Genomic DNA, 27205 nt, shown 5'->3' with positions numbered 1-27205 from the left:
AGGTCCTCCCAAGCCCTCTGTAAGAAAGAAATGGTTCATATATGTTCTGAGGAGTTATTTCTTAATCCATTTAAGGGAAAACACTGATCTTCATTTGGGGCGAGTAAAACTTGTTTTCAGTTTTCCTAGTTCATGTGATAATCAAATATCCATTTTTTAAGGTCAGTACTTTTGTTTAAGGCGCCATAGTTATCTTTTTTAAAAAATCTTTGTAACATTCCCTATACGACAAATACCAAGAGGTAGTAAAAGTACTTCCACCCCTCTGGCCCAGCGCTTCCCTCAGTGGCGGGGGCTGAGTGGTGGATTCACTGTGACAAGCACTCTGCCCTGTGCTCAGGAGGGTCTCGACTCCTTGGTTCCTTGCCCAGAGGTCGTTTCTACTCAAACACTTAAATACTTGAATTACTGGATACTGAAATACATGATAGGCAGAATTAAAAATTCTACAAATCGGGAATTTTCTGGCGGTCCAGTGGTTAGGACTCAGTGCTTTCACTGCTGAGTACCTGAGTTCAATCCCTGGTCAGGGAACCAAGATCCCACAAGCTGCGTGGTGAGGCTCAAAAGAAAAAAAAAAAAAAAAATTCTACAAATCTGCTCTGATATGTGGATAAACTTTTATTTATATATAAAGGGAAAACCAATTTCACTTAAAGCTGCCTAATCCATATTTCCAATAATGAAGGTGTTTAATTTACTATCCACCTTCAAAAGCCTTCAAATAAAATATAGCTAGGAAAATACATAAAGAATTCAAATTATAAAACTCTCCAGGTAATTAAATGGTCATAATAATTCCGGAACTACAGTTAAAAAAAAAAAAGAACCACAATGTTCTACGAGCCCTAACTATAGTTTAGAAGTACAGATAATCAGTACTATTTATATATTAAGTCCTAATATGCAATTGGAAGCAAACAGTATCAAACTGTATAACTTTAAAAAATTAACCTGAAGTTGTTATGAACTGTATAAAAACTGATCTTATTCTTCCAGTTCTCCCAAAAGCTCTACAAAATCAGTGATGTACCATTCCGAGTTGTCCTTTACTTGTTGCCTGATCACATTTCCTCCAAATCCAATGAAAACATCCTAAGAAGAGAACAAAAGGGAAATAGTTTAAAAGAGAGAGAGAAAGATACAGCAGCAGCCTAGGGCAGTAAGTGTTGTTTAAAAGAATAAACTCTGTGCAAAGAGAGGTGAGCCCAGCCTCAGCTGGGGCACCTCCCTCCCCCAGCTCCCCGGGAGCCTCCCCTCATCCTGCCCCAAGAATGAATGAGTCTGACCACCACTGCTGCAGATGCATTCAGCTGGACATTGTGGGCTTCAGGAGAACTGAAGCCCTCTTAAAACCAAGACAATTGCTTACAAAAATAAAACCACACCAGGTGGTAAACATCTGGGTTCTAAACTAGGTGGCAATCACATCCAGGCCAGACAATTTCAGAGAAAGAAGATCAAAGAGAAGCCTGTGGTGCCGTGGAAATGCCCGAGGCCTGGAATCAGGACCAGAGCAGGTATCTCCCGGCTGGGCTGGCATCCTGGGTGAAACTGAGGGACCTCCCTCCCAGGAGGGCATGTTATTCCGGGCTGAAGGAGATGACAACCCCAGAGTATGTTAGCAGCACTCTGTTTTTCACTGGTAGAATTATTTAAAGTTACATTGTTTCATTAATATCTGCTCAGTGACACCTTCTTTTAGTCAATTATCTTTTTAAATGGTATTTTCTCTTTTTCTGCCAGCCTACAGACACAATATACACTAATTTAGAAGTACAAAATTCTCTTACTTGACCTTTGTCTTCATTTTTATTTTCATACCAAACAAGGTGGGGGTGGGGGGGAATAACTAGATGCTTCCCTTCTAGTTAAATTTAGCCTCCTCCTAACTGAGCTCCCTGCCTCTGCTGCAGCCCTTTCTGCATGCCAGCACCAACTCAGCTGTCCTAACACACTGACTTGTTCCTTCACGGTCCAGAAGCCTTCCAGGGCTTCCCAGGACCCAAAGGTAACACCAGAGTGCCTGGTACGTGGGGTCTTCTTCTCTTGCTGAAGAGAAAGCTCACTCGCGCCTAGGACCATGCTAGTACATCCTTACTGTGCTCTGCTGCTTCCCCTCCCTCTAGAAATTCCACACACACACACACCCCGTCAAGTCCTGCCAGGCCTCCACATGGAGGCTGCTAACCGTCCTTTAGGGCACAGATTCCTCTGACCACCTTCCAGGGCTACACACCTGCATGCACACCACTTTCTCTTGGTTCAGTCAGGCTGTATCATTTTCTGACTGGTAAGGTCATCTGGAATTTGTAATTTTGCTCTTTCTGGACACCGGGATTGGGGGCCCCCTGAGAGAACCCTGTATTTTATGCCTTGCTATTCAACTAGCCCGGCGTTCACTACTTAGTCGACCCCAACATCGGCTACAAATCATCTAAGAATGTGTTATCTCGAACTGACTCAAGTAGTGTTAGAAGGATCCCAAAAGATTCTTTAACCACGAATGCTTAATCATTGACAGAGAAAGATGCTATTTTTAGATCTCAGGAAACTAGGTAGTAAAACGTTCACCACTATATTTTTGGTTCAGTTTTTCTTAAGTTAGAACAAGACAATATAGTCAAAGTCCTACGTGAAATGGACATGTGATAAGTTAAGATATTGGCTTAACTTAAGAGAAGTTAAGATATTGGCTATATAGCACTTGTTTCCTGCTAGTCTCAAAAAACAATGTTAATTCAGAATAATAAAATTCCTTAATATGGGTGTGGTATCAAACCTCCCTGAGCCTCAGTTCCCTGATCAGTAAAAAGGAGAAGATAATACTTTTACCTCACAGGGCTGTTATGAGGATTAAATGAGATAACGTATGAGGAAATAGTTTATCAAAAATAAAACATTAAAATTTTGGTTATAGTAATAAGAGCTGCATTATTTGTGGAAATGAAGCCAAACCTTGTTGAGCACATACTTGGGCTAAGAGGTGGCAGCCATCCTGCAGGGACAGGGGTCTTTGAAAGTTTTAAAAGGTTTTTAAGTTCCTTATTTGCAACCCTCCTTGGGTTTGCAAAAAGTCAGTTAATATATTGAGAGTGAATTTGTTTTATTTATTTTGGCTTTTTATTTTAGGCTGATAAAGGTTTTTGTTTAACTCTCACAAATTGTACTGAGTTCTAAGTCAGCTGTCAACAGTAAAAGTACAAACGCAAAAAAATTAGTACACAATACATACAGCAGGAGGACAGGCTTCCATGTCTGTAGCTCCATCTCCAATCATGACTATTTTCTTAAAATGAAATTTTTCCTTTAAAAGTTTAATAACTTTTCCTTTCCCACCAGATTCGGCTGTTGGCTGCATCTCATCAAAACCTGCATATTCACCTTAAAAGAGCCATTAAAACAGTGTTAAAGATCCACAGGATTGTATCAGTAGGGCCAGCCTTTTGCATAGATGATAGCCTCACCTTCAAGTCACTCACAAAGCTAAAAACAGCCTTCAGTAAAGTGAGACAGCCTGGACTTCCACACTTATTCCTCAGAATGAACAAGCTTTGCTTTTAAATTACAAATACCTCTTGTCAAGGTTACTCCTTTAGATGATAAACATCTTGGGGTAAATTAATTTTATCCTCTAAGCTTCCAGTGTCATAATTCTCAAAACTTGTTGAGGTGGCAGAACACCATGAAACAGTAATATATTAATTTAAAACATGTTGATATACAATTTCATCTAAGAGGAGATTCCAATTTATATTTGATGGATTATTTCCATTCTTACAGTAATTACCACACTTAGTCTCTACTTTTTTTTTTTAATGATTTCTATCTATAGACCCTTAAAAAGTGTTCTATTAACACATTTAATTTTTTTTAATTAATATTATTTGGTTTTAAGAATGTCAGCCATCCCTTGACATAACTGGAGACATCTTGAGATGACAGAAAACTACAGCTGTGGCTCTGTGATGGTCCAGAGAGGGGCCAGGAGGTGCCTCCAAAGGCAGCTAAAGTGCAGCCACTTGCTCACAAATTAACTCTCCTTCCTGAATCTAAATGGATTCAGATACATGAGAGCTTTCATAGAACTGAAATATGATGCATAACAAAATAAGTCATGAGGGTTACATAGGAACTAACATTTTACTAAGTACAGACATTTATATACAGATAGATGATTATATGGATACTGAAGGTAGGAGAGATGATGACCTAAGTTTATTTTGCAGGGCAAACGATACCAAGGTGCAAAAGACATCAGTAAAGTGAACCCTTTACCTCAACATTTAACTCTGATGCCACCTTGCTTGAGTTGCATTCCAATAGACATTACCTAGGATATTGAATACTAAAACAGATAAGAAGGAGAAAATGTTACTATTAAAGACTTACCATTAAAGTAGAATTTCAGCCTGTTGGCAAATACATTGGTTGATGGGATGTTGAGCTTTGAAGCAACATGCTCCACAATGCTCCTAAAGCCTCCAGATATTAGAAAAACCTGAACATTTCGCTCCTGTAGGCGACTTACTAGCTCCCTGAAAAAATAAAAACAAAAAACATATAAAATACCAAATGCTGATTAATATAAAAGAGAAAACATGAAACATGAAAAGGAAACTCAAATATATTTTTTTCTCCAAATACATTTGCCCAAGGTACATCAGACAAGGTATACTGCCTAATGAATTAATGTTTTATATATGCTTTTCTAAAAGCACTTAGAAATTAGTGGGTGGGGCTTAACTGCTTTAGGAAACCATTCCACAACTCTATTCTGCCCATGGACCCAGAAACACAAGAAGAAGAGGAGGCTTAGGCTCCCCGTGGGGAGAGAGGGAGGGCAGACGTGGGCAGGACCAACTAGCAGACAAGACCATATACAAGTACCGAAGGAACCACAAAGAAGGGAGCTCTAAAGTAATGGTGAGATACCCTCAGGAGGACATGCCCCCAAATGCACGTGCTGATAGGGAGACAGTGTACCCAGACCGGGGAGCCCCTTACCTTATGCCGGGGGTCAGGTGTGGTGGGTGCTCTGCTATGAGCCTTTGCACCTGTTCCCTGGAGGGCTGGATCAGAGCTAAGCGCTCTGTGAGGGCAGCCTTGAAAGGCACTGCCCCGCCCATGGCTCGCCGTGTCCTAGGAGGAAGACCCAAAACTCAGGCCAGCAAAGTGCTGTCTTCGAAGTTTACACGCCTACCCTCCCCCGCTCCTCACAAGGTCCATGCATGAGGAAGGTGCCCCACCATACAACAGACGTGGTACATGGCCATGGGAGTGAGTGAGGCCTGGGATAAACTATTGAAGGTTTGCTTGAGAATCGCATTAATATTTTGAAGCCAAAATAGCCTAAGTCTATTTTGCAGAGCAAATGAGACCAAGGCGCAAAAGACATCAGTAAAGAGAGTCCTTTATCCTTTGCATCCACAAATACACCATCCAGTGAGCTAAGAAAACCACATATACTATCCACACGTACCTGCCTTGGAAGCTGTGTTTGTAAACCAAGAAAGAAACCAAGGCCCTGTACTCTTGCATCAAAGGAAGCTGAACATGAAATGGTCCATGACCTAGTGACTGCAGGTGGCACAGGGAGGGCAGGAGGGAGGGAGGGACTCTCACCCAGGCATCCATGGAGAGACTCTGAACCATAACTAGCTTTCTAACAAACCACTAAGGCCACACTTTCAACCATGACACAAAGCACTGGACCCCTGGAGACCCCCCAGGTCATCTTCTTTGGTTACTTATCGTCATCATTCCCCTGACCAAGCCAAGAGTATGTCATCCATATTTGTTTGTCAGAGGCAACCATATATTTTTTTGCCATAAATAATTGTATAAAGGGATGGCTGGATGATGTACACTACCAAATTCAGCTCTCAGTGATGGAGGAAAAAGCCTAGTGCCCATGTTTCATAGGCAGGGACTAAGATCAGGGAATTGTGGCTCTGGTCCTGCATGTCATCCAAAAGCCACTCTTCTTTTGCAATTATCATTTCGTAAGGTGAATAAATACTGTTCCTACATTTCTGACACAGCATCCTCAACTCCACAGAGTTTGGCCAGCTCATCAATTCCTTCTTCTCTGATGACTGTGCTGTCAACATCAAAGCACACTGCATCAGCTGAACAGAAAAGTTTCCTCAACTCTGAATGGGAGACCATCCTGGGAAGAATTTTCCTCCTACAACAGAAAAAGATAAATATAGATAAAGACATAAAATATAGTCATAAGGGCCTCCCTGGTGGCGCAAGTGGTTGAGAGTCCGCCTGCCGATGCAGGGGATACGGGTTCGTGCCCCAGTCTGGGAGGATCCCATATGCCGCGGAGCGGCTGGGCCCGTGAGCCATGGCCGCTGAGCCTGCGCGTCCGGAGCCTGCGCGTCCGGAGCCTGTGCTCCGCAACGGGGGAGGCCACAACAGTGAGAGGCCCGCATACCGCAAAAAAAAAAAAAAAAAAAAAAAAAAAAATATATATATATATATATAGTCATAAAAAGGCCTAATTTTGCCTACGACTGTCAATATATTTTAATTTGTATCAAAGTCAGTGTAGCCCATATAAGCATGTCCTCACGGAATCATTCTTTTTTTTTTTTTAACACAAATTAAGCATCCTCTAAATGTCAGGCTCTGGGGTTACAAAGATTAGCGGGACCCAAACTCTGCTCCCAAGAATTGTCTAGTGAAGGTACCAACTTATAAATATATCTGATGTTCAACCAATATTCAAGGACTTTTGACCTAACAGAGCAATAAGGCAAGGGCTACAATGGAAATGTGCATAAGATACCGTGAGCACACAGAGGAAATGTTGAACCTTGTCTATGAAACAGGGCTTCCAAGAAGTACAGGCATTAAGATGAATCTTGCAGAGTAAGTGGCCCTCTGAGTGGGTTCTCAAAGGGCAGGGTATCAATTTGGGGTGTGCTGGGAATTAGCAGGGAGGGAGACAGCAGCAAGGAGAGAGGGTAATGTTGGCAGAGGGAAGAGCAAGGGCAAAGGCAATGCAGCACAAGGATGGATGACGTGCTGGAAGCTGCCCAACAGTCCAGTCCAGCTGCCAGGCAGTGCACGGGGAGTTAGTGTGGGCCGGGCTCAGGAGTTTGGATTTTAACTTCTAGCTAATGGGAAACCTTGCTTTCCACCTCAGAAGAGAAGTCAGAGCTACACACACACGTGTTAGTCTCTGGTGCAGAGGTGGTAACTGAAGTCACAGCCTGATGGAAGTCACCAGGGAGAGTGGAAAAAGGGAGAAAGAAGAGGCCTGAGGACAGAGCGCAGGAACGGGACATTCAAGTCAGGAGCCTGAGAAGGAAAATGAGAGGGAAAGGTCACGGGAAGAAACTCTGGGAGACCACAGTGCTGCAGAAGCTATGGAGGATAGTTTCAAAAGAATTTTGAGTATTTCTTTCTTTCTTTTTTTTTTTTTTTTAAGAAAATCACTGGACTAGAATCATGGACGTGAACTAGATCCTAGAGGTCACCCAGACCACTCACCCATCAAAGAGACTAATATGTCATGTACAACGCCACACGGACAATGCAAATCAGCATAAACAGTGGCTGAAAACAGACTCAAAGGAGTCTGGCCAACCCACTTTGTAACTGATTTCAAACCAATGCATTTGGGGCTTCGCTGGTGGTGCAGTGGTTGAGAGTCTGCCTGCCGATGCAGGGGACACGGGTTCGTGCCCCGGTCCGGGAAGATACCACGTGCCGCAGAGCGGCTGGGCCCGTGAGCCATGGCAGCTGAGCCTGCGTGTCCAGAGCCTGTGCTCCGCAATGGGAGAGGCCACAACGGTGAGAGGCCCGCGTACCGCAAAAAAAAAAAAAGAGAAACCACGACAGTGAGAAGCCTGCGCACCGCAACAAAGAGTAGCCCCCACTCACCACAACTAGAGAAAGCCCACACAAAGCTACGAAGACCCAACACAGCCACAAATAAATAAATAAATAAATAAATAAATAAATAAATAAATAAATCCCCCCCCCAAAAAAAACCCTAATGCATTTGGCAGAATGATCTGGTTCAAAGTTGACCTGGAAAAAAAAATCTTTTAAGCCAGGGGTCAGCAAACTACAGCCAGTAGGCCAAATCCAGCCTGCCACTTATCTTTGTACAGCCTACGAAGAATGACTTTTTTACCTTTTAAGTAGCGGGAAAAAATAGAAGAATAATATTTTGTGAAACATGAAGATTACATAAAATTCAAAATTCAGTGTCTAAAATCAAGTGTTATTGGAACACAGCCATGTTCATCGTTTATGTGCCTATAGCAGCTTCCCCACTACAACAGACAAGTTGAGTAGCTGCATCAGAGACTGTACAGCCTGCAAAGTCTGGGATATTTACTATCTGGCCCTTTACCAAAAAAAATTGTTGATCCTTGTTTGACCCCTTACAAGAGAGTACTCCAAACAGGAAATGTGAGTTTCATTAGAGACCCAATAAAAATAGGCAAGGGAGGGTAAATTAATGAATCCAGTTAGATAATAGAATCTTAAACTCTGCACTAACATTATCAACCTAAATGTGAATGTCTCCATTCAACAGAAAACTATTCTTAAAAAACATGAATACTAAACACATCTGCTCCTGGTTATCAACAATTTGTTTTTTCCCCCAGCATCATGCTCTTGTTCAAGCTCATCCCTCAACTTAGAGGACTGACTTCCTAGGTTCACAGATCATCAGCTCTTTGAGGCTAAGCTCCTTTGCTGATTGGTTCTCTTCTGTTCTCTTAATGTTGCAATGGCCCATGGTCCGTCCTTGGTCTTCTCTACCTATACTCACTCCCTAGATGAATTAATTCATCCAGGCTCATGGCTTTAAATGCTGTCTCTATGACAGTAACTCCCAAATGTACACCTGCAGCTCAGTTTTCTCTCCCAAACTCTAAACTCCAACTACCTACCTGACTTCCACTCAGATGTTTGGTAAACATCCCAAACTTAACATGTCCCAAACTGAACTCCCGCTCTTCCCTCCCCCCAGAAAACTGTCATTCTTGCAGCCTTCCTTTTCTCCCTTGATGGCAACTCCATTCTTTAGTTACCCTTGACATTTCTCTTTCTCTCAAATCCCACATCCAAACTTTCAGGAAATGCTGTTGGTTCTGCCTTTAAGCTCTAACTAAAATATGACCACTTCTCACCACATCCACTGCTATCATTCTAGCTTGAGTCACCAATGTTTCTTGGCAAGATTATACCAAAAGCCTCCTAAAAGGTCCCCACCCCAGTATTTGCTCTCGACATAACAGCCAGAGAATCACTGTAAGCTATAAGCAAATCATGCTACACTTCTGGCTCAAAATCCTTCACTGGGCTTCCCTGGTGGCACAGTGGTTGAGAGTCCGCCTACCAATCAATGCAGGGGACATGGGTTCGTGCCCCGGTCCGGGAAGATCCCACATGCCGCGGAGTGGCTGGGCCCGTGAGCCATGGCCACTGAGCCTGTGCGTCCGGAGCTTGTGCTCCGCAACAGGAGAGGCCACAATGGTGAGAGGCCCGCGTACCGGAAAAAAAAAAAAAAAAAAAAAAGCAACAAACAAAATCCTTCACTGGCTTCTCATTTTACTAAAAGTAAAAACCAAAGTTCTTATGATTACCTAGAAGGTCTGCCCCTCAACTCTGGCACCACCACCACCATGCCTCCCCATTACTTCTCTGGCCTCATTTTCAACTCCTCTCCCCCTCGTTCACTCTGCTCCAGCCTCGCTGGTCCTCTTGCTGCTCTGCAAATACACCAGGCAAACTCCCCACTTAGGGCCTTTGCTCCAGCTGTGCCTCGGAGGGAGGGCTCTTCACACGAATACCCACTTGGCCAATTCCCTTGGCAAGAGTTTGCCCAAATGTCAACCTGACCACCCTGTTTACCACTGTAACCACCCCCCAACCTTACCCCCAACATTACTAACCTCCCTCACGATGCCCTACTTCTTTTTACTGTAACATCTCTCATCTTCTAACACACGATAAAGCTTATGTTTATTATGTGTTGTCCATCTGTTCCCACTAGGATGTAAATTTCACAAGAGTAGGATCTTTATCAGCTTTGTTCACTGCTGGATCCTTAAGACTGAGAACAGTATTTGGCATACAGTAGGACTCAGTAATATCTGTTGAATTAAGTGAATGAATAAAGTTCAAATGCCATCTTCACTATTAAGTCTTCCCTGATTCCCCTGAGCTGGAAAAAAATCTCTCCCCAGAACTTCCACAGTACTTCATGTAGATCTGTTTTTTTAAGATATGGAATTGATAATATTCCAACTTATCTTAAATTGAGTTATGTGCATAGCACCTCCACTCTTGGATTGCAAGCTCTTTATACTAAGATCCAAAAATTTCCAAAACACCTATTGTTTAACTTCTTTTGAGTAGATGCTCAATTAATTCTGAAGGTTGAATGAATGAATAAATGATAAAATTGTGAATTACATACCTACAACTAACCATTTTTTTAACTTTTTATTGTGGCAAATTTCAAATGCATACAAAAATAGAAAGTATAAATACATGAACTCCATGTATTTATCAACCTGCTTCAACAATCATAGCAAATCTTGCTTCATCAACCCCACTATAAAAGGTTCTGCACCCCAATTCCAACATTGCGGGGGTAGGGCTCCCACACTACCAAGCAATTCTCGGACACCAGCAGGGTATCCTACATTTCAACTCAATTCCAACACTATCTATCCATAGGAAAAGCATCAGATTCCACAGGTTAAGGGTTCAGTCCCACAAGACTGACCCCACTCTACCCCCAACACACACACACACACACACACACACACACACATTTCAGATGCCAGTCACAAGTACACAAGTCCAGATTATCACCTGTGCTTCTGACTGACCAGCTATAGACTGGAGGTTCCAACAACCCCCTCCTTGGGTTTGATTAATTTGTTAGAGTGACTCACAGAACTTTACTAGATTTATTCTAAAAGGATATAGGGGCTTCCCTGGTGGCAGTGGTTGAGAATCTGCCTGCCAATGCAGGGGACATGGGTTCGAGCCCTGGTCTGGGAAGATCCCACGTGCCGCGGAGCAACCAGGCCCGTGAGCCACAACTACTGAGCCTGCGCATCTGGAGCCTGTGCTCCGCAACGAGAGGCCGTGACAGTGAGAGGCCCGCGCACTGCGATGAAGAGTAGCCCCCGCAACTAGAGAAAGCCCTCGCACAGAAACGAAGACCCAACACACCCAAAAATAAATAAATAAATAAATTTATAAATAAATAAATAAATAAATAAATAAATAATAAAAGGATATAACTCAGGAACAGCAGATGAAAGAAATGTACAGGGCAAGGTATGTGGAAAGGGGCATGGAGCTTCCATGCCCTCTCCAGGCATGCCGTTCTCCCCAAATTTCCATGCATTCACCAACCTAGAAGTTCTTCAAACCCTGTCTTTTTTGGGTTTTATGGAGGACTCATTACAAGGGCATAATTGATTAAATCATTGGTCACTGGTGCCTAAGCTCAGCCTCCAGCCTCTCTTCCCTCCCCAGAGGTCAGGGCAGTGGGACCAAAAGTTCCAACCCTCTAATCACATGGTTGGCTCTCATGGCAAACAGGCCCCATCCTTAGGTGGGTCCAAAAGTCACCTCATTAACATAAGAGGCATCTTTATCCCTCTCATCACAGGAAATTCCAAGGGTTTTAGGAGCTCTGTGCCAGAAATGGGACAGGACCAAATATGTTTATTACAAATCGCAATCTCACACCCACACACTTCCACCTTTGAGATAAATCTGATTTATCTCAAAGCAAATCATATCATTTCATACAAAAATATTTCAGCATGTATTTTTTAAAGGTAAAGACTTTTTTTTTAACATAGTCATTTGCACTTATATTTTAACTATACTGCTGTGCCTGCCTGTGTTCAGGTTTGGCTGCTGAGGACTGAAGAATCAAATCAGGTTAATCACAACAGACCTCATGATGCCCTTGCTCATCCATTCCTCATCATTAGCATATAAATTAACAAAATGTCCCTGTTATTCATTTATGCCCTTCATGATTTGAATCCTATTTCACCAATCTATTCCCCATTGCTCTTCTCCCCCCACATACACTCACATACACACACCCACACCTTATGCTCAAGGAATACAGAGGACTTCTTGTTCTTTAAACATGTCATGATTTTTTAGTTCTCTGTACCTTTGCAGATGCTGTTCCCTCTGCCTGAAATCACCTAATTACTCATGTCTAATGGGAAAATCCTTATTTATTCTTCAAGGTTCAGATGAAATTATTTTCCCTGTACTAGCTCCTTCATAACCCCCTCAGAGAATTAAGTAATCACTCCCATTCCCTTCCTAGAATGTGAGTTCCTTCAAGGTCGGGACCTTGACTGAATTATCTTTCTGTTTCCAGCACAGTGGGTGCTAAAATTAAATGTTTCATGAATTAGAGTTGAATCTAAGAAGTTACTGAGAACAGAGAATCGAGTAGATTACTATTCTCAATAAAACAATTCCAATTTAGTGTGCTATTATCCTAAAATTAAAATCCTTAACAAGCAGTGATGACTATAACAGAGAAACAGAATCAATATCATATATTCTGAAGTTGGAAGGAAACTCAAAGCCATTATCTGGGGCTAGTCCCATGCCTTTCTGCAGGAACAATATTAATACATCCATTTCACAGATTAACTAATAGAGGTATAAGGAAGTTAAATGCTTTACCTAAGGTCATACAGCTCCTAAATGATGGCCAAAGAACTGAAACTTGGGTCTCAAATGCACAGAGACAACATAAAAGAGGTGGATAAATTAAGCAGAATTAAATAAGGTTAGACATTGTTAAGAACGTAACGTGGGGGCTTCCTTGGTGGCGCAGTAGTTAAGAATCTGCCTGCCAATGCAGGGGACATGGGTTTGACCCCCGGTCCGGGAAGATGCCACATGCCACGGAAGCAACTAAGCCTGTGTGCCACAACTACTGAGCCTGCGCACCTAGAACCTGTGCTCCACAACAAGAGAAGCCACCACAATGAGAAGCCCATGCACTGCAATGACGCAACTAGAGAAAGCCTGCGCGCATCAATGAAAATACAACACAGCGAAAGAAAGAAAAAAAGGGAGGGAGGGAGGGAGGAAGGAAGGAAGAAAGAAAGAAAGAAAGTAACGTGGATCCAGGAAATGTCAAAGACTTTCAGCAAGAATTCAGACTGTCCTCCAAAGAAGACATACATATGGCCAACAGGCAAGTGAAAAGGTTCTCAACATCGCTAATTATTAGAGAAATAGTGAAAGAAGAAAGTCTGCCCATTCTTTGGGAGACCAGCAGATAGAAACAGGTTTCATAAATTGTCAAATTCCCACCAAGCCAGCGAAATCCAAGGAGCTCCGTATCCCACTCTCTGTGCCTCAGAAACAGCCATTTGGCTCTGGTCCAGAGGGAATTAACCTAATATTACATGGTTAAGCAGGCTCACTATACAAGCCTAGAAGACAGAAGTCTATCAGCAGAGAAGCAGTGCTTAATGAAGCACAGTTCCACTGAGAATGGAGAATAAGCCATTTGTAAATGGAGAGAAAGCCAGAAACAGACAAACAAATGATGTTAGAGGACCTAAAATGAGATAAATGGAATAGGCTAAAGAACCTTATAAGAATGTACAGGAGGTGACATTCACAGATAGACAAGATGAAAAGACAGAGGGCTACGTACCAGATGAAGGAACAAGATAAAACCCTAGAAAAACAATTAAATGAAGTGGAGATAGGCAAACTTCCAGAAAAAGAATTCAGAATAATGATAGTGAAGATGATCCAGCACCTTGGAAAAAGAATGGAGGCAAAGATCAAGAAGATGCAAGAAATGTTTAACAAAGACATAGAAGAATTAAAGAACAGACAAACAGAGATGAACAATACAATAACTGAAATGGAAACTACACTAGAAGGGATCAATAGCAGAATAACTGAGGCAGAAGAACGGATAAGTGACCCGGAAGACAGAATGGTGGAATTCACTGCTGTGGAACAGAATAAAGAATAAAGAATGAAAAGAAATGAAGACAGCCGAAGAGACCTCTGGGACAACATTAAACACAACAACATTCGCATTATAGGGGTCCCAGAAGGAGAAGAGAAAGGACCCAAGAAAATACTTGAAGAGATTATAGTCAAAAACTTCCCTAACATGGGAAAGGAAATAGCCACCCAAGTCCAGGAAGCACAGCGAGTCCCATACAGAATAAACTGAAGGAGAAACACGCCAAGACACATAGTAATCAAATAGGCAAAAATTAAAGACAAACAAAAATTATTGAAAGCAGCAAGGGAAAAATGACAAATAACATATAATGGAACTCCCATAAGGTTAAGAGCTGATTTCTCAGCAGAAACTCTACAAGCCAGAATGGAGTGGCATGATATACTTAAACTGATGAAAGGGAAGGACCTACAACCAAGATTATTCTAACCGGCAAGGATCTCATTCAGATTCGATGGAGAAATCAAAAGCTTTACAGACAAGCAAAAGCTAAGAGAATTCAGCACCACCAAACCAACTCTACAACAAATGCTAAAGGAACTTCTTTAAGTGGGAAACACAAGAGAAGAAAAGGACCTACAAAAACAAAACAACTAAGAAAATGGCCATAGGAACATACATATCAATAATTACCTTAAACGTGAATGGATTAAATGCTCCAACCGAAAGACACGGGCTTGCTGAATGGATATAAAAACAAGACCCATATATATGTGGTATACAAGAGACCCACTTCAGACCTAGGGACACATACAGACTGAAACTGAGGGGATGGAAAAAGATATTCCATGCAAATGGAAATCAAAAGAAAGCTGGAGTAGTAATACTCATATCAGATAAAATAGACTTTAAATAAAGAATGTTACAAGAGACAAGGAAGGACACTACATAATGATCAAGAGATCAATCCAAGAAAAAGATATAACAATTATAAATATATATGCACCCAACATAGGAGCACCTCAATACATAAGGCAACTGCTAACAGCTATAAAAGAGGAAATCAACACTAACACAATAATAGTGGGGGAATTTAACACCTCACTTACACCAATGGACAGATCATACAAAATGAAAATAAATAAGGAAACAGAAGCTTTAAATGACACAATAGACCAGATAGATTTAATTGATATTTATAGGACATTCCATCCAAAAACAGCAGATTACACTTTCTTCTCAAGTGCCAACGGAACATTCTCCAGGATAGATCACATCTTGGGTCACAAATCAAGCTTCAGTAAATTTAAGAAAATTGAAATCATATCAAGCATCTTTTCTGACCACAACGCTATGAGATTAGAAATGAATTACAGGGAAAAAAACATAAAAAACACAAACACGGGGGCTTCCCTGGTGGCGCAGTGGTTGAGAGTCCACCTGCCGATGCGGGGGACACGGGTTTGTGCCCTAGTCCAGGAGGATCCCACATGCTGCGGAGCAGCTGGGCCCGTGAGCCATGGCCACTGAGCCTGCGCGTCCGGAGCCTGTGCTCCACAAGGGGAGAGGCCACAGTGGTGCGAGGCCTGTGTACCGCAAAAAAAAACCCAAAAAAGAACAAAAAAACCCCACAAACACATGGAGGCTAAACAATACATTACTAAATAACCAAGAGATCACTGAAGAAATCAAAGAGGAAATCAAAAAATACCTACAGACAAATGATAATGAAAGCACAACGATGCAAAACCTATGGGATGCAGCAAAAGCAGTTCTAAGAGGGAAGTTTATAGCTATACAAGCCTACCTCAAGAAACAAGAAAAGTCTCAAATAAACAATCTAACCTTACATCTAAAGGAACTAGAGAAAGAAGAACAAACAAAACCCAAAGTGAGCAGAAGGAAAGAAATCATAAAGATCAGAGCAGAAATAAATGAAATAGAAACAAAGAAAACAATAGCAAAGATCAATAAAACTAAAAGCTGGTTCTTGGGCCTCCCTGGTGGCGCAAGTGGTTGAGAGTCCGCCTGCCGATGCAGGGGATACGGGTTCGTGCCCCGGTCTGGGAGGATCCCATATGCCGCGGAGCGGCTGGGCCCGTGAGCCATGGCCGCTGAGCCTGCGCATCCGGAGCCTGCGCGTCCGGAGCCTGTGCTCCGCAGCGGGGGAGGCCACAACAGTGAGAGGCCCGCATACAGCAAAAAAAAAAATAATAATAAAAAATAAAAAATAAAAGCTGGTTCTTTGAGAAGATAAACAAAATTGATAAACCATTGGCCAGGCTCATCAAGAAAAAGAGGGAGAGGACTCAAATCAATAAAATTAGAAATGAAACAGGAGAAGTTACAACAGACACCGCAGAAATACAAGGCATCCTAAGAGACTACTACAAGCAACTCTATGCCAATAAAATGGACAACCTAGAAGAAATGGACAAGTTCTTAGAAAGGTATAACCTTCCAAGACTGAATCAGGAAGAAATAGAAAATATGAACAGACCAGTCACAAGTAATGAAACTGAAACTGTGATTAAAAATCTTTTAACAAACAAAAGTCCAGGACCAGATGGCTTCACAGGTAAATTCTATCAAACATTTAGAGAAGAGCTAACACCCATCCTTCTCAAACTCTTCCAAAAAATTGCAGAGGAAGGAACACTCCCAAACTCATTCTATGAGGCCACCATCACCCTGATACGAAAACCAGACAAAGATACTACAAAAAAAGAAAATTACAGACCAGTATCACTGATGAATAGAGATGCAAAAATCCTCAACAAAATACTAGCAAACAGAATCCAACAACACATTAAAAGGATCATACACCATGATCAAGTGGGATTTATCCCAGGGATGCAAGGATTCTTCAATATATGCACATCAATCAATGTGATACACCATATTAACAAATTGAAGAATAAAAACCATATGATCAACTCAATAGATGCAGAAAAAGCTTTTGACAAAATTCAACATCCATTTATGATAAAAACTCTCCAGAAAGTGGGCATAGACAGAACCCACCTCAACATAATAAAGGCCATATACGACAAACCCACAGCAAACATCATTCTCAATGGTGAAAAACTGAAAGCATTTCCTCTAAGATCAGGAACAAGACAAGGATGTCCACTCTCACCACTATTATTCAACATAGTTTTGGAAGTCCTAGCCACGGCAATCAGAGAAGAAAAAGAAATAAAACGAATACAAATTAGAAAAGAAGAAGTAAAACTGTCACTGTTTGCAGATGACATGATACTATACATAGAGAATCCTAAAAATGCCACCAGAAAACTACTAGAGCTAATCAATGAATTTGGTAAAGTTGAAGGATACAAAATTAATGCAAGAAATCTCTTGCATTCCTATACACTAATGATGAAAAATCTGAAAAGAGAAATTAAGGAAACACTCCCATTTACCATTGCAACAAAAAGAATAAAATACCTAGGAATAAACCTACCTAGGAAGACAAAAGACCTGTATGCAGAAAACTATAAGACACTGATGAAAGAAATTAAAGATGATACCAACAGATGGAGAGATATACCATGTTCTTGGATTGGAAGAATCAATATTGTGAAAATGACTATACTACCCAAAGCAATCTACAGATTCAATGCAATCCCTATCAAATTACCAATGGCATTTTTTATGGAACTAGAACAAAAAATCTTAAAATTTGTATGGAGACACAAAAGACCCCGAATAGCCAAAGCAGTGTCGAGGGAATAAAATGGAGCTGGAGGAATCAGAATCCCTGACTTCAGACTATACTACAAAGCTACAGTAATCAAGACAATATGGTACTGGCACAAAAACAGAAACACAGATCAATGGAACAAGATAGAAAGCCCAGAGATAAACCCACACACCTATGGTCAACTAATCTGTGAGAAAGGAGGCAAGGATATACAATGGAGAAAACACAGTCTCTTCAATAACTGGTGCTGGGAAAACTGGACAGCTACAAGTAAAAGAATGAAATTAGAGCACTCCCTAACACCATACACAAAAATAAACTCAAAATGGATTAGAGACCTAAATATAAGACCGGACACTATAAAACTCTTAGAGGAAAACATAGGCAAAACACTCTATGACGTAAATCACAGCAAGATCCTTTTTGACCCACCTCCTAGAGAAATGGAAATAAAAACAGAAATAAACAAATGGGACCCAATGAAACTTAAAAGCTTTTGCACAGCAAAGGAAACCATAAGCAAGATGAAAAGACAACCCTCAGAATGGGAGAAAATATTTGCAAACAAATCAACAGACAAAGGGTTAATCTCCAAAATATATAAACACCTCATGCAGCTCAATATTAAAGAAACAAACAACCCAATCCAAAAATGGGCAGAAGACCTAAATAGACATTTCTCCAAAGAAGACATAGAGATGGCCAAGAAGCACATAAAAAGCTGCTCAACATCACTAATTATTAGAGAAATGCAAATCAAAACTACAATGAGGTATCACCTCACACCAGTTAGAATGGGCATCATCAGAAAATCTACAAACAACAAATGCTGGACAGGGTGTGGAGAAAAGGGAACCCTCTTGCACTGTTGGTGGGAATGTAAATTGATACAGCCACTATGGAGAACAGTGTGGAGGTTCCTTAAAAAACTAAAAACAGAACTACCATATGATCCAGCAATCCCACTACTGGGCATATACTCAGAGAAAACCATAATTCAAAAAGACACATGCACCCCAATGTTCACTGCAGCACTATTTACAATAGCCAGGTCATGGAAGTAACCTAAATGCCCATCGACAGATGAATGGATAAAGAAGATGTGGTACATATATACAATGGAATATTACTCAGCCATAAAAAGGAATGAAATTGGGTCATTTGTTGAGATGTGGATGGATCTAGAGACTGTCATACAGAGTGAAGTAAGTCAGAAAGAGAAAAACAAATATCGTATATTAACGCATGTATGTGGAACCTAGAAAAATGGTACAGATGAACCAGTTTACAGGGCAGAAATTGAGACACAGATGTAGAGAACAAACGTATGGACACCAAGAGAGGAAAGCGTCGGGGGGGTGGGGATGGTGGTGTGATGAATTGGGTGATTGGGATTGACATGTATACACTGATGTGTATAAAATTGATGACTGGGGCTTCCCTGGTGGCGCAGTGGTTCAGAGTCCACCTGCCGATGCAGGGGACATGGGTTCGTGCCCCGGTCCAGGAGGATCCCACATGCCGCGGAGTGGCTGGGCCCGTGGGCCATGGCCACTGGGCCTGCGCCTCCGGAGCCTGTGCTCTGCGGCGGGAGGGGCCGCAGCGGTGAGAGGCCTGCATACTGCAAAAAAAAATTAAAAAAAAAAAAGAAGGTACAGGAGGCAACACAAATAACGGAGAATGGGCAAGACTCCTGAGAATGACTGACAGGCTCCTGAAGCCTCAAAGATGTAAGAAGATGAAGCCAATCTACAGTGCCTCTCTGTGCCTAGCACAAGTCCTGGGAAATGCAGAATGGGCACCATCTTCAAGAGGTTCCCAGTTTTGTTGGGATGATCAGACAAATCACTATTGCTCACATTTGAAAAGCCAGCACCTTTAGCCTCTTTCCAACCACTGATATCAGCAATAGCTTCAACCAGATCATGAGCCTCAAATATGAAAGGAAATGTACATTTCCTCAAATAAAGTGAGGACTGATTTTCACAGACCCAGATGAACATTAGTCCTGACTCATGACTCAGAATTGCTGACACCTGCATCCTGGGTTGCACCGTGGTTCCAAAGACAGATTTTGGTTCCAAAGACAGGATTTTTGAGACAAACTATTGGAGGACAGAGGGAACGAAAAGTGCCCACCAAACTGAGAAGGCATCTTGAGACCGAAAAATGAGGCAGGCAGCTCTGTATAATCAATGGATCGGTTTATCATAGGTAACTTACTCAGAGGGTGGGATCTGGATTGGGTGGACAACAATCCAGAAGCATTCGCAGCTGCACTTCCCACCACCAAGGGGCCATTGGGACAATTTTATAGTGCTTGGGAATATGTGCTTGGAAACAGGGCGTGCACTCCCAAGCCAAGATTTATGAATGGGTAAGTGGTCTCGTGGGTGCCAGGAATACATCAGGGGAGGGTTTTCATCATTGTTTGGGGACTAACAGAGCATAGAGGCTACCTGGTCCTAATGATTATTAAACAATGTCTATTAACTACAAAGCCCTTGATGACAGAGAAGTGAGTCACTGCACAGTACAGTCCTGGGTAGGGTCAGCGGAAGGACAGGAGAAACTGTAAGGGTCCATGATGGTGCCAATTATGCTAACAGCCATACACAAACATTACATTGAAGTTACTTGGAAGACTGATTCTTTCTTCATGCCCTCCTTAGCAGATGGAACTGGATTATATGACCTTAACTTTGCCCACTAAATGCTTGTGCCAGGGGATATGCCCCCCACCCGTCAGCTTACATGGGTTTCAATCCCCTGCTTAGACTGCAGAACAAATTCAGCTTCCTTTAGCACTTCCCTACCCGCACTGTGAAATACTCTGCTTCCTTATTCACTTCTGGTTCCCTCTTTTTTTCATTGTCTCCACCAGGAGTGACTCATGATTCATACAAAGTCAAAATTCTCATAGCTCCAGGGGACAGAGGGGAAATCTGCTGAGTAAGTTCAGTTGCTTCAAAGTGAATTGTGTACATTAGAAAAATCGTTGCTGGAGAATGGACTCTGGATCCCTCACATCTGGCCCTTGCAAGGAAGGGGGACAGGACGGGGGTGGAAGAAATCCTGGTGGAAAGGTCTGTGCTTAGACATGGCCGCTCCCAGGCCTGGTCCCGACCACTGGACCACTGCCTTCTGTGTCTCAGGACAGGACTCCTGCCCACCCGACCTCAAGCAGGTCCATCTTGGGGAAGCAGAGGGCCAACTGGTAAAGAAGCCACAGCTGACAACCCCTTCTCACCCCCAGCTCCAAAAGTACAAAAACAAGTTTTCCTTCCTGGCCAACCTTAGGAGGTCTGGTTTTAGATAAAAGGAGAAAAACTTGCTCATCCAAACTCTCTTCCAACTTCTCCATCTAAGTATCTTGCAAGAGGCATCTAAGATCACCTTCACCAACTTCCCCTTTTGCTGGGATTGACCTCTTACCTTCGCCTGTGTAAGAACAAATATAAGCTGGTACAGAGGTTGAGGAAGCCGACAGAGCAAAGCTTCCTGGGCTTAGATGGGCGTCACCTGGGGTGGCTTTGGTCTTAGGGGTGAGTCTGTTTGGGGCCCTCCAAGCAGTGAAACAATGCCCAATGGAGTCTGAGAGTTTCTGAATCAGAGGAGAGTCAAAGAGCCTTCCTGTAACTAGGACTATGGTTTCTGGTCAATGCATTATAGTATATTTTATGATAAAAAAGAACAGCTATTCTTCGGGGAACCTGAGATTTTTAAGCATGCCACATAGGTTACAGCAGACAATTTTTTTTATTCAGTGAATATTAAACTGTTAACTGATAAATATACAACAATGACAATGAAAACAGAAGACAAATTGGACTCACGTTTCTCCAGGGCTGGATTCCTAGGAGACAATACTCTTCTCTTCCTGCTTCTTTCCTGAATAAAAACATAGCATAAAGCTCTGACTACAAATTTCTTTAAGAGAGATCTTGTGAGTTCTGCAAGAGCCTAGAAAAAAAACAGGGACATGAACATCAAGGTCCAGACACAGGAGAAGAAACAGGAGACTGTCTAGCTTCACTGTCCCTCCTAGCAGGACCAGTACAAAAGAGGGTCAGCTGCAAAGTCTCCTAAGACTGCTTCCCCTGGGAAATCCTTCACTTCTGTCTCCTTGAAGCACGCAGAGGAGGAAACACTCTTCTGTGGCTTTAATTCTGCAAAAGCTTCGAGTATGATAGGAAATCACCTACACCTGATTAACAAGGCTCAAAGGCAAGGGAAGGAGAGAGAAAGGGGAAGAGGATCTACTGGGAAAACACAATACAAATACAGAGAAGCCAACACAGGTCCATTACAGGCTCTACAAAACGAGGAAAGTCAACAACATTCCAAGAACAGTCAGAGGGAAATCCTGCTGCCCAATAACGAGGGAACGAAGCCAACAACTTCAAATTATAATCCTCATCATTTAAACTGTAAATAGAAGTGGATAGGGACTTCCCCGGTGGCGCAGTGGTTAAGAATCCACCTGCCAATGCAGGGGACATGGGTTCGAGCCCTGGTCCGGGAAGACCCCACATGCCGCGGAGCAACTAAGGCCATGCGCCACTACTACTGAGCCTGCGCTCTAGAGCCTGGGTGCCGCAACTAATGAAGCGTACACGCCTAGAGCCCGTGCTCCACAACAAGCCACCACAATGAGAAGCCCGAGCACCGCAACAAAGAGTGGCCCCCGCTTGCCACAGCTAGAGAAAGACTGCACGCAGCAACAAAAACCCAAAGCAGCAAAAAAAAAAAAAAAAAAAAAAAAAAAAAAAGTGGATAAAGGTGCTAAATCTCAGAAGAAAAAAAGAGATAAAAAGAAATAGTTAAGAACAAGCGGCAAGAAAAAGCAGAGGTTGACAAAGGAAGGAAGCCAGAATGGAAATAAATCATTTGGAAGGTTCAAATACGGTCCTCACTGAACTCAGAAAGGGTTCGGTGTACCCTTCTCTCAGCGGAGTCACACAGGATAATACTCCCGTGAAGGAGGAAGACTACAAAGTGTACTCAAAGCCTCGTACCTGAGCATGCAAGTCTAGCGTTTCTTTCCCACTCTGCTGAGCACGACTGGCTTCTGCAGGTGTTCTGAATCCCACTCCCCTGCAGGCCAGCGAGAGCTGCACCCTAGCGACCCTCCCCGGAAGCTGCTGTTCTTAAGGAGAACCCACTGCTGGGAATGGCATGACAAGAAAAGGAATATTTCCAATTTGCTTCTTTAATAGAGTTTATTCTTTCTCCTTTGATCCATTGGTTTAATTACAAAGGCCTGCTCTATTTCTCTTCTAATTTAGAATTCATACTTTGCTACTGGCCTTTTTTTTTTTTAATTGGGCATGTATTAGATCATGTGAAAATTTAAGACGTCCCTTGTTTCACCAGCATGAAAATGACAAGACTCTGATCGTTATTATATTGAAATCCTACCTGGTAGTTTTAATAAAATATAGAAATCTTGAAATGTATATTCTTCCCTAACTTGTAGTCCAATGCCAGAATTAACTCCAAATGAATCTAAACACAAAAGCTAAAACTATAAGACTTCTAAAACACAGGAGAAAAATTGCACACCTATGGTAGGCAGCCTCTAAAATGGCCCCTAGTGGGAATTCCCTGGTGGTCCAGTGTTTAGGACTCTGTGCTTCCACTGCAGGGGGGCCTGGGTTCCATCCCTGGTCAGGGAACTAAGATCCTGCAAGCCACACAGCAAGGCCAAAAACCAAAAAATCCAAAAACCCTAGTGAACCGACTTCCTGCTATCCCAATCCATCTGTAACCCCTTACCCTTGAGAGTGAGCTGGGTATAGTGACTCTCTTCCAGTGAATAGAGTGAGGCAGAGGTGATAGGATATCACTTGCAAAATTAGACTGACACAAATGAGTGTCTGTATAACTGTGAGGTCTGAACAAGCTCTATGGATTGTGCCAATGTCAGTTCCTTGGGATGTTGTCTTCGGGGGAAGGGACATGGGGGAAGGAGGAATGCATGAGATTTCCCTGTATATTTTTTTGCAGCCTTCTGTGAATCCATAATTATTTCTATTTAGAAAATATTATAAAAGTGGTTTTTTTATAGTGAGTTAATCTCGGGGAATTCCCTGGCAGTCCAGTGGTTAGGACTCGGCACTTTCACTGCTGGGGCCTGGGTTCAATCCCTGGTCGGTGAACTAAGAACCTGCAAGCCACACAGTGAGGTAAAAAAATAAAATAAAATAATAAAATAAAGTGAGTTAATCTCAAAAAAAAGAAAAAAAAAAAAAAGGAATGTGGCTTCCATCTTGCCCCGGCACCCCCACTCCTTGCTCTGGGGGAAGGCAGCTACCAAGTTGGTAGCTGCCCAATGAGAGGCTCATGTGGCAGAACTGATGGGACGTCCAGCAAACAGCTGGTGAGGAACTGAGGACCTCAGTCCAACAACCCTCAAGGAACTGAATCCTGCCAATAACCAGGTGAGTGCTCTAGGAAGCAGATCCTCCCCCAATAAAGTGTTCAGATAAGTTGACCTTGGCCAACTGCAACCCCTTAAGAGACCCTAAACCAGAACCACCCAGCTAAGCTGCTCCCAGATTTCTGACCCACAGAAAGTGAGAAAATAAACGTTTGTCTTTTTTTTTTTTTTTTTTTTCTTTTTGCGGTATGCGGGCCTCTCACTGTTGTGGCCTCTCCCGTTGCGGAGCACAGGCTCCGGACGCGCAGGCCCAGTGGCCATGGCTCACGGGCCCAGCCGCTCCGCGGCATATGGGATCCTCGCAGACCGGGGCACGAACCCGTATCCCCTGCATCGGCAGGCGGACTCTCAACCACTGCGCCACCAGGGAGGCCCACGTTTGTCATTTTAAGCTGCTGAGTTTTGGGATAATTTATTATGCAGCAATAGATACTAATAGAAAAACCTTAAGGTAGGCAAAATTTTCTCAAATAAAACCCAAATAGCATGGGCCTCCCTGGTGGCGCAAGTGGTTGAGAGTTCGCCTGCCGATGCAGGGGATACGGGTTCGTGCCCCGGTCTGGGAGGATCCCATATGCCGCGGAGCGGCTGGGCCCGTGAGCCATGGCCGCTGAGCCTGCGCGTCCGGAGCCTGCGCGTCCGGAGCCTGTGCTCCGCAACGGGGGAGGCCACAACAGTGAGAGGCCCGCATACCGCAAAAAAAAAAAAAAAAAAAAACCCAAATAGCATGAATAATAAAAGGAAAAAAAGTGATAAATTGGACTTCATCAAAATTAAAAACTTCTGCTTTTCAAAAGACACCATTATGGTGGTGGGGCGGGGGGGAAAGAAAGGGAAAAAAAGGCAAGTCGCAGAATGGGAGAAAATATTCACAATACATATATTTGATAGAGGACTTGTAGCTAGAATAAAGAACTCTTACAACTCAATAAAACAAACAACCCATTAAAATATAAGCAATAGATATTTCAAAAAAGATGTGCAAATAAACTCAAAAGAAGAATAACAAAAATAAAAAAGACTGACAATACCATGTATTGGTGAGGACATGGAACAACTGGAACTCTTATACATTGCCGGTGGGGATGTAAAATGGTACAACCACTTTGGAAAACAGTTGGGCAGTTCCTTACAAAATTAAACATTTACCTACCGTAAGAGTCAGCAATCCCACTCCTGCAGATTTATTCAAGTGAAATGAAAACATATTCAGGGGACTTCCCTGGTGGCGCAGTGGTTAAGAATCCGCCTGCCAATGCAGGGGACATGGGTTCAAGCCCTGGTCTGGGAAGATCCCACATGCCGCGGAGCAACTAAGCCCGTGAACCACAACTACCGAAGCCCGAGTGCCTAGAGTCCTGTGCTCCTCAACAAGAGAAGCCACCACAATGAGAAGCCCACACACTGCAGCAAAGAGTAGCCCCCACTCACTGCAACTAGAGAAAGTCCGTGAGCAGCAAGGAAGACCCAACACAGGCAAAAATTAATTAATTAACTAAAAAAATATATTAAAAAAAAAAAAAGCAGCTAAGGGATGGGACTTCCCTGGTGGTCCAGTGGTGAAGATTCCACACTTCCAATGCAGGGGGCATGGGTTTGATCCATGGTCGGGGAACTAAGATACCACATGCTATGCAGTGTGGCCAATAAATAAATAAATAAATAAATGTATGTTAAAAAAAACAAAAAAACAAAAAACATATTCAAAGCAGCTTTATTCGTAATAGCCCAAAACTAGAATGACCACCAACAGATAAATGGATAAACACAGTGTGTTACATCCCTAGAATAGAACACTACTCAGCAATAAAAAGATATGAATTACTAATGATGCTATAACATGAATAAATATAGAAAACATTACACTGCCCAGAAGAAGCCAGACACAAAAGAGTACGTACAATATGATTCTGTTTATATGAAACCCTAGAAAATACAAACAAATGCTATTATGACAAAAATCAGGCCAGTAGGGCTAGGAGTGGGGGAATCTGACTGCAAAGAGGCCCTAGGAAACTTAAGGGTGATGGAAGTGTTTTATTGTGGTGGTGATTATAAGTGTGTACAACATTGTCAAAATTCATCAAAATGTACACGTAAAATGGGTGCATATTATTGCATTAAATTATACATCAATAAAACGTTAGCTTAAAAAAAGTTATTAGGCATGTATCAAATAAACTGAAAACTTAAAACGTCCTGACTACTTTGTTTCCCAACATGAAAGTGACAGTACTATGATCATTATATTGAAAACACACCAGGCAGTTGTAATAACATACAGAAATCCTGGATTTAATTTTTCTTCCCTGATCCTCATTCCAATACTGGTCAGTCAAATATTTAAAGAGTAAACACAACGTGCAAGTCACATATAAAGAAAACATAGTACATAAGTTTAATGAATAGAAGAATTATTTATTTAATTCCCAGCTTGAAGCTCTACCTGTACAACAATGTATCTGGTAAGTACGTATTAAAATTCTAATTCTAATGGTAAAGAAGTTGATGAAGTCAGATACTGCAACTCTAAATTCTGGAGAGTTTCCTACTCTTGTACTGATGACTCCCCTATGTAGGATTGCATCATTCATTCATGCTGTTTGGTAACAGGCAGCAGTGGGATAAAACAAGTGAAAACCATTCAGAAGTAAACGGATGAAAAAAAAGCCTTGGGATCCCATGAAATACTTCATCTATCCCGATTAAGGAAAATAAATGTAGAATCACAGAGGCCCTGGGTGTAGGCCAGGCAGACCGGTAATCAGAAAGTTGGGCACACGGAGAGATAAACACATGCCCAGACTTACCCGGGCACTGCTGCTAGTTCCTGGGCCGCTGCCACCGCCTCCAGGTCTCCCGCGGCTGTAACCGTCCGACTGCAGGGGGTGCCGAGGGCTGGCTCCGACGTGGAGTCGCGGAGTTCCGAGGGAGGTGACCTGTGTAGACCCGCAGAGCCTTTAGCAAACAATCATGAGATCTGCTGATAAGTGCGGTGGCTTCTGGCCGGGTTTGCATGAGCTTTACTAAACTGGAGCCCGCAGACCTCAGCTCTGCAGGGCCGGGCAGCGAAGCCCTTGGC

General features: G+C 42.5%; 1 protein-coding gene across 2 annotated transcripts; it reads right to left on the bottom strand.

The window, feature by feature from the left end:
- Positions 1-603: 603 nt before the first annotated feature.
- On the bottom strand, positions 604-27205 carry PSPH (phosphoserine phosphatase). 2 transcript variants are annotated; one of them, XM_060078762.1, is made up of 7 exons: positions 26934-27205; positions 21518-21572; positions 6032-6190; positions 5008-5142; positions 4393-4538; positions 3236-3384; positions 604-1095 (listed from the first exon to the last, which is right to left on the bottom strand). In XM_060078762.1, exons 3-7 carry the CDS (start codon positions 6169-6171, stop codon positions 988-990), a joined length of 678 nt encoding a protein of 225 aa, XP_059934745.1. In that variant the 5' UTR covers positions 6172-6190; positions 21518-21572; positions 26934-27205; the 3' UTR covers positions 604-987. The 2 variants fall into 2 exon arrangements, with proteins under 2 accessions (XP_059934745.1, XP_059934746.1); XM_060078763.1 differs by lacking the exon at positions 21518-21572.

The sequence above is a fragment of the Mesoplodon densirostris genome, chromosome 16 (assembly GCF_025265405.1).
Source record: "Mesoplodon densirostris isolate mMesDen1 chromosome 16, mMesDen1 primary haplotype, whole genome shotgun sequence".
NCBI classification, from domain to species: domain Eukaryota; kingdom Metazoa; phylum Chordata; class Mammalia; order Artiodactyla; family Ziphiidae; genus Mesoplodon; species Mesoplodon densirostris.
Note: the sequence above shows the minus strand (reverse complement) of the source record. Positions and strands in the feature narration are given on the sequence as shown.

What these genes read in the sequence shown, in the direction of transcription:
- PSPH (XM_060078762.1), bottom strand. Translation starts at nt 6,171, where the DNA reads ATGGTCTCCCATTCAGAGTTGAGGAAACTTTTCTGTTCAGCTGATGCA. An exon ending in CACCTGACCCCCGGCATAAG is followed by an intron (nt 4,539 to 5,007) that starts GTAAGGGGCTCC and finishes TTATTTTTTCAG; the next exon opens with GGAGCTAGTAAGTCGCCTAC. An exon ending in GCTGAAATTCTACTTTAATG is followed by an intron (nt 3,385 to 4,392) that starts GTAAGTCTTTAA and finishes GGCTCTTTTAAG; the next exon opens with GTGAATATGCAGGTTTTGAT.